Here is an 8,510-nt window from a genome sequence, read left to right as displayed (position 1 = left end):
GGCGCGGGAGGCCGAGAGGTGGCTTTAGGGCGCATGCGTTGTTGTGGAGAAGCTGAGAGGCTTCCGTAGAGGTCTCTGTGTCTATGGTGGGCCGCGAAGGGTAGAGCGGCTGCGGAGGAAACCAGGATGGCGGCGCTGAGCGTTCGCGTGAGTAAAAGGAGATGCGTGTTACGTATCTAGGCATTTGTTGAATTCGTGCCCACCGCTTCTCCTCCTCCAAGGAGCTCAAGGTGAAGCACATAGTCCTCCTGGTTTAACCCCCACAACACCAACCCTGCGAGGTCGGCTAGGCTGAGATTGAGAGGCAGCGACTGGCCCCCAAGGTCACCCCTTGAGCGTCGTGGCCTCCCCGAGTCTTAGTCCGATTCCCTAACCGTCGCACCAGCAGCAGCTCCGGCGCGTTCACTTCGTAACGGAGTGGCAGGTCGGACGCTGCTGCTGCCGCCGCCCTTGGTTGCCTTACGCCGCTTCCCTGCCTGTTTGTCTTGCAGCGCCTCTTTCTCCTCCCCGCCTGCGTCCTCCGCTCGTCGAAATGCTGCTACCGCGGGGACTCTCCCTCCGACTCCGGGCGGGATCTGCTGGAGATCCCTCTGCCGCCTTGGCAGGTCCGGCCCCACGAAACCCCGCAGAGGAAGCGCGCGAGGCTGCTGTACGAGAGCCGCAAGAGGGGCATGCTGGAGAACTGCCTCCTGCTCAGGTGAGCCGTCGCCTTCTGTTCTGCCTTTCCTAAACCACCTCGTTGCTTTCAACTTGGACTTGTTTCCTGGTAACCATATTAAGAATCGAGTCTTTAAAATTCCCACACTCCAGTATCTCTCTCCCGCTTTTAGTATAGTTTTTCTATTATTATTATTATTATTATTATTATTTCACTTTCTAATGTACAGTGTATAAAACAGAGATAAGAATGATGAAACTATGTTCTCTGGGCAGTTTGCAAATTTAAATTGATAAAATGCAACTGGAAATTTAGCTGAAAACTGTGAATACAAAATCATTGTTGTCTACTCTCTCCATATTGTGCATCATTTTATAAACCTACATTAAAAAAAAAGAAATGTTGCTCTCTCCTTGCACTTGGAAATACCCTTACCCAAGGACAGCACTAGGAAGCATTGTTATGAAATATTGAAAATCAGCTTATAGAGGAAAAAGGAGAAGATTGTCAATTCTGTTTTCTCTTGGTTATCAAGAGTATAGTCAGACATTGGTTTATCTTTAACTGGTAGAGGGGAACCTGGGGCTGAATGTGGTCCCCTCTGGGCCCCTCTATCCAGTTCCTGGGACTCTTCTCCAAAGGCCACACCCCTCAGTGTCCCTGCTCCTCATTGCTTTTGCCTGGAGGGAATTGGACCTTGAACTGTAATACAGTGGTACCTCGGGTTACATACTTAATTGGTTCCAGGTTGCCGGTCATAACCCGAAAAGTACGTAACCCGAAAATCGCGCTTTGCGCATGTGCGAACTGCGCAGAACGCTTCTGCGCATGCACGGAAAAACACTTCTGGGTTACGGGACTACGTAACCTGAAAAGTACGTAACCCATGGTACGACTGTAATGCCTTTTGTTTGTCTGGATGGGTGTGCAGAAATTCCTGGCACTTGCATAGCCAGAATGTAGTATCTTTATTACATTGTGCTATCTGTATCTTTTTTTCTACCTAGTCTGGTTTTCCCAGTATGTTGTTTTATTGTTTCCAATAGTTTCTTTGCCAAAGAGAATCTGAATCGAATGAATGAGCAACAGCTGGATCTTTATGATCGCCTGATTAATGAGCCCAGCAATGATTGGGATATCTACTACTGGGCAACAGGTAAAGCAAAACACAGTATTTTGGGGTCCCTTTCTATTGGCTTTTATGTGATTTGGGTGGGGCGTGTCTTATGAAGGGCATTTCACAATATAAAAACGTAAAAATATACAGCATAGTAACGAACAAGAACAATAACCCCCCTGCACACAGTTAAAAAGGCCAAAGGCCTGGGAGAAGGGGGAATTTAGCCTGATGCCTAAAGATATGTAAATGAAGACGTCAGGCAAGCCTCTTTGGGGAGAACATTCCACAAGTGGGGAGCCGTCGCAGAAAAGGCCTGTTCTCATGTTGCTGCCCTCTGGACCACATGCATCAGGACAGTACATGTAATAGTAATATTTTGTCCTCTGTCCTGAAAAGGTGTGTGATTGTCCTAGAAGGTTGTCACTGACAATCTGAAATACAGTTTTAGCTATGAGCAGGGTCTAAAAATTGTCATGTTCACGATATAAACATTCCAACTCTAGCAGTCAGGCTGATCAAGAGTATAACTAATGTATACTCTGCCTTTAAACATATGTGTTTTTATTTGCAGTAAGCCCTTTTTGAATTTTGTAGAACTTAACATCCTCCTTAACAAGTGTAGTTTTGGGTTGCAGAACTGCTGTATAGTTAATTATAATATCTTATTATATATTTTATGGCAGCGGTGGGGAACTGTATCTGGCCACTCTACTTCCCCTTGCTTCCCATGGGCCAACTTTGACAGATGCATGGGACCACCCAACTGTCAGTTACCTGATGACATAATACATCAAATAACACCTATCAACATTCAAATGGGTTACTGTACAACAATCTTCTTTGTAGATGCACTTTCAGCACCAATCGGCTGATGAGCATTACAGGGAACCTTTGAAGTCCATTTGGAGGTAGCAATTAGGATTCAAAGTGGTTGCTCCAAACAGCTAGCTGTTTTTTCTCTACAAAGGGGGAAATACTCTGTTTGGAGTGCCACTGACTCCCAGCAGGGCTCCCTGTCTGCATTAATCAGCTGATTGGTGCTGACAGAGAGCCTTTCTTTCAAAGAAATAATTGAGAACTCACTTTAAACTCCCGATTGTCCTTTTCTTGCCCATACCTGCCCCATTTCACTTATGATGTCTTGTGGGTTGAGGGCAACAGCCTCATGGGACCTGCGCCAGCCTATTTAGGGTCATGGGCCAAGATTTCCCACTGCCATTTTACAAAAAGCTCCAAAAACATTCTTGCTTCCTGGCATATAAAAATGCCTTTCATTAGTTTGCAAAGCAGGCATTCCATTTTGTTTCCTTTTCTGTACTTAACACACTAACTGGGATGTCTTTGAAATGGGGCTTGACAAATAATTTTAAGTCCAGTGACAAAATGATCTTGGAAAACCTACTAGATCTGTAGACTCTGTAGTTCTGAGCAGGGGTAGCCAATGTGATTTCATCCAGATTTATCTGGACTACAACTCTTATCTTTGTTGGCTGGCACTGATGAGTTGAAATCCAACATCTGGTGGGCACCTCAGTGTACAGAATCTTCAGACACTGGTAGCAGAGCTTATAATGTTGTTTCACTTCTTCCTTTTTTTCTCCCCAAAGAAGCAAAGCCTGCTCCAGAAATATTTGAAAATGAAGTCATGGAGATGCTTAGAGAGTTTACCAAAAACAAGAACAGAGAAAAGAGACTGCAACAACCAGATCTTGAATATCTTGTTGAAGGTTCACACTGATCCTGTGGTTTCTGGAGAAGGCCATACATTCTGGACATCCTTTGAAATCTAGAAGCACACACTGGTATTCAGGCCTCTTGAGTCCCACTCTTCTGAAATATTTCCTGAACAGTCACTGTTTTCCATGCTTTGCTTCTCTGTAATAAAGCCTCAGTGTTTTTTTTCCTTGAAGACTAATTGCCCCTTAGATACTTGGTTATAGCTCCCATTAAATTCAATGCAACTTACTTCTGAGAAGACAGGTATAGAAGTGTTGACAGGGTACCTTTTCTGACTCAGAATGCACTTTGGCAATCCTACTGGTATAGGACTGCAGGGTTATTGATAAAAACAAAAGGCATTGTTGTGTGTTCTGGTTCATTGAGAAATGCACATGGTTGTTAAATTACACGTAACAAATTACAGTTGTACCTCAGCTCCTGAACGCCTTGAGAGTCGAACGTTCTGGCTCCCAAACGATTGAAAACTGGAAGTGAGTGTTCCGGTTTTTGAATGTTCTTTTGGAAGCCGAACATCTGACGGGGCTTTTGCGGCTTCTGATTGGCTGCAGGAGCTTCCTGAAGCCAATCAGTAGCCGCGCTTTGGAAGTCGGAACATTTCAGAAGTTGAACGGACTTCCAGAACGGATTCTGTTTGACTTCCAAGGTACGACTAGTATTATTTTATATTCTGCTCAGTTCCAGGGTTCCTGGGCAGATTTCTGTATTGTACGATTCTGTCCAAAAGGTGAACAAATGATTGAGAATCATAGATTTGTGGAAGTCTATAGTGTATTTCTATAGTGTATTTTCAATAATGAGTGGATAGCAACCCCATATAAGTAATTTATTACTGGACATCTTAGATGCTGAGGATACATTCGTAAAGCCAATTGCTGGAGTTGGTGCAGTCATCTGACTCCATGCAGTCACATGACAGCAATGGGGTTGCCTCAGGCCTCCCCGCAAGTGCAGCTTTGTCCTGGATATACTTACCAGTTTTCAGCTATGTCAGCCTATGCATTGTTGGATGTGCCCATCACTTCCATTCTGCTTGATAGGTTGCATTTGCTACTGCCTTTTTCCATTTGCTACAACTCCTGTGTCCCTAGCCTAGGAGACTTTATTCTTGCTCTTAGCCACAAATATTTTTGCAGGAATTTTGAGACCTCAAGTTGAAGGCTCCACCAGAACTTGTACATATTGGTGCTGTTTGTTAGGACATCTTCAGTAGATCAATGAGGCCAACATTAACAAGCTGCATATGGAAGATGTGGTCCTTGCATATTGCCCTTGTGTATGTCCTTGGCAGTGTGTTTATTATTTATTTAAAGATTTTTTTAATCCCACTGTTCAGCCCAAAAAGGCTTGCAGAGCATCTTACAAATCATTAAAATCACAGTATATGTCACCAGCCTTACAATCTAAAAATACATGACACAAAACGAAATGGAGGGAGCTCTTTGAACTCTGGTTCAAATCCATGTTTTCAAGTTGCTTTAATGACCAGCTGGGATGGGAAAATGCAAAGAGAGGAGGCACCAAAAGTTACCGATCTCTCAGCTGTCCCAGTGGAGTGGCCCTACATTCCTTCTCTTCCATCATTGGCAACAGGCAGATGTAATTACTGCTATTCGGTGACAGTGGATGCATGGAGGGGCCTAATTCCTTCACAGAGTGGATGGCAGCCCCTATTCGGTGGTACGTTATTTCATGTGATTTTTTTTTTGGGGGGGGAGAAGAGTCATATGTTGGGAATTGCGCCCGTGTCCCCGACTACCTTAATCCAACTTTGGACTCAAGGTTTTAGCTGCGACTTGTCAGCGAAAACCAGTGGCACATGTCCTCCCCCGCTGACCCTATCTTTTATAGTCTGTGACTCCTGGGTACTCAGCCATCCTTGTTAGTCTATCATTTCACTCTTCTTCCCTCATTTGCTAACATCTGATATAGTGGCAGCTGCTGCATTAAATGGATACTGTCTGTCCTTTGTAGTTGTTGTAATTTGATGAGTTTGGCAGTTAGTGAATACTCACACTGTCTCCCCCCACCCACTATATTAAAACAAAGTTTAATATAGAAGTACATATATTAAATGAATTAATATCTCCAACTAAACATTCGGGGAAAAACCTTTCTGGCAGTAAGAGCTGTTTGGCAGTGAAACAGACTCCCGTGAGAGGTGGTGGGCTCTCCTTCCTTGGAGGTTTTTAAACAGAGATTGGATGGCCATCTGTCATGGGTGCTTTAGCTGAGATATATGCATTGCAGGGGGTTGGACTAGATGACCCTTGGGCCCCCTCCATCTCTGATTCTATGATTGATTACATTTTTATACTACCTTTCATTCAAAGATCACAGGGCAGTTCTTGACATAGAAAGCCAAATGAGAACAAAAGAAGCCGAAAGTAGAATTTAACTTACAATAGCATCATTTCCCACAACACAAAAATGTGTGCCATTTGCTGACAAAGCAAGGTTCTTCACTATAAATTAATTATTCTAAAGGGGACTACTACCCTTCCATTTGAAAATTTTATGTGAAATACTTAAAAATAAAAAAGCAAATAGATCAGCCTATGTCTCTGTTCATAAATTTTCATAAACATACACCGTGTATTCAGTGGGTGGCTGCTGCTTACATTTCCTTTTTTCGCCCAATCAGCTACCAGCATTCCTAGCTGAATGAACTTTCACTATTCTATTTTTATAAGTTGATTGTGCAAAAAAAGAAAACAGTACTGTGTGACATGTCCAACCCTGTTAGGCTCTTTTCCACTTTTCAGTCATTTACTGGGAGTCGAGTATTTTCAAAACAGGTGTTTGAAATTGGTCTAAGATTTTTTTCTTCTTCTGGCCAGCAGTGACTTGTTCAATAATCATATAAATAACACTTTCAGACACCCAGGGGTTTCTACAGAACATGGTTTATGTCATGTACTTTTATATAAAAAATCCTATTAAAACTCTAGCTGTGTGACAATTTGAAATACAGCTTGGCCCTCCTAGAGTTGCCCCCCCCCCCTTATCACACATAACGTTAAAAGTCATGCTTAAGGTTACATGTTTCTTTGCAGCCACCTAGTCTATGGCATTACCTTTAAACTACCACATGGTGTCATTATAAGCATGTTGATGTTTGCTCAGTACTGAATATTCACATGCAGGCTTGATCAAAAGTGATGTGTAACTTACATATCTTTAATTTTGTATGCTCGGAGATTTCTATTCCGTGTCAAAGTTCAGATTGCAGAGATTCTGTGTCAAGCAATGCCACATTCAATGACGTGAGTAAAATATAACACAAATACACTTATTTTAGTCCTACGTAGGCAACAGATTCACACAGCACCGAAACTGAGCTATCTGAAACCCACAATTCATACTGCTGAGACTTTTCAATAACACTTCAAAATTATTTCGCAGATACAAATGCAGAACATTGGGAGGTGGGATAATGGTGGTGAAGGCTTAAATCCTCAAGCGGCGTGTGCCGGACATCTAAAGTTACACCTGAATTACACTGCACAGCTTTGACTGCAGACATTTAGTAGGCACATAGCCTTACACATGTTCCTTTCTGCCCACTTGGTACTGTTCTATGTTTTACGGACATGGGAGCAGTGGCAGCACTGATCTGGTGACTCTTCCTTGTTCAACTGCTACATACCTCCCCAGCTCCTACCTAGTAGCTCGACTTGAATACAATGGGAAAATGGCTCAGGAAACGCACAGATCTCAAACCCTTGAGGGCTATATTTAGGAATCCAAATAATCAGAACCATTTCATGTATTTGGCATGTGTGCCCAGGGCCCCTGCAGTCGCTCCCAATACCCTTTGAACTATAAGGCCATTGGAAGGAGAGCAATGTTGTCGAGCTAGTTGCTAGGTGCTGGTTGCTAGGTTACATGCTGCTAGACTTCAGCTTTCTGCATTCGACCGTCAGGTTCCCAACTTCAGTTCCTTAAATAAATGAATGGTTTGTTCTTCTTGGACGTCACCAAGTTCTGCTTGCTACCATCAGCCAGCAAGCAGTGCCTCGCTTGGTTGGGACAGGTAAGGACAATGCCATCCTCATGAGGCGAAATGGGGTGGTGGCCGCAGGCTGCTGTCCATGGTGGATTTAGCTTTGCGTGAGGAAGAAGCATGTTGTCTCACAAACTTTTCTGCAGTGTCCTTTGGTCTCCCTTGCACTGCACTGGCTCAGTACTTTCTGACTGGAAGTGACTAGCCAATGGTTTCCCCCAACTATGCAATTTTAAAGACCTTTTTGGTTGGAGCTACCAGAGACTGAACTTTGGACCTTTTGGACACAAAATATGGTCTGACCCTGATCTATGCTTCTGTACCTAAGTTAAATAGTCCCCCCCCTTTTTCTGTGCTCAGAAGATTTGGAAATATTAATGCTTAGAAAAACGACAAGGTAAGGGGCAATTGCTGTTTTTGGAGAATCTGTTTAGATGTGGTCATATGGTGGTCTTTACTCGCTGCACAACCCTATGTAAGGACATACGTACGCATTTAGTTTCTCTTGCTGGGTTCCCAGATATGTGTATGCACGTGTCTGGTGTGTACAGCAATGTTTCCTACAATGATGGATATTTTCTGACACCTTCAAATTATTCAGGTCAATAGAAACAAAATGGGATTCCAAGTGGAACTGGCTGAATAGGCATAAAAATGGCAAAATCAGTACATTTATTTATTCCATTTATATACCATATTTCCACTTAAGGAGCTCAGGATAGTGTACATGGATCAATTCCTCCCCATTTTATCCCCGGCAACCCTGTGTGGTAGGTTAGACTCTGAGGCTGTGGCTCCCAGTCAGCTTAATGGCTGAGCAGGGTTTTCAAGCCTGGTCTCTGAGGTCCAACTCCAAGCACAACAACGACCACCTATTTGTAAAGTGATGCACATTGGGGCCAAAAGATCCTATATGCTGTTGGGGGGTCTGAGCTGATGGTGACCAACCAGGAAATGCTCAGTGCAAATGTTGACCCAGTGTGAGACAG

General features: G+C 43.5%; 1 protein-coding gene across 1 annotated transcript; it reads left to right on the top strand.

The window, feature by feature from the left end:
* The first annotated feature begins 10 nt into the window (after positions 1–10).
* SDHAF2 (succinate dehydrogenase complex assembly factor 2) lies at positions 11–3,677 on the top strand. Its single transcript, XM_033157199.1, has 4 exons — positions 11–147; positions 492–697; positions 1,705–1,814; positions 3,386–3,677. Exons 1-4 carry the CDS (start codon positions 127–129, stop codon positions 3,514–3,516), a joined length of 468 nt encoding a protein of 155 aa, XP_033013090.1. The 5' UTR covers positions 11–126; the 3' UTR covers positions 3,517–3,677.
* The last annotated feature ends 4,833 nt before the right edge of the window (positions 3,678–8,510 follow it).

The sequence above is a fragment of the Lacerta agilis genome, chromosome 1 (assembly GCF_009819535.1).
Source record: "Lacerta agilis isolate rLacAgi1 chromosome 1, rLacAgi1.pri, whole genome shotgun sequence".
Classification (NCBI taxonomy): domain Eukaryota; kingdom Metazoa; phylum Chordata; class Lepidosauria; order Squamata; family Lacertidae; genus Lacerta; species Lacerta agilis.
This window is presented reverse-complemented; position numbering and strand designations above follow the sequence as displayed.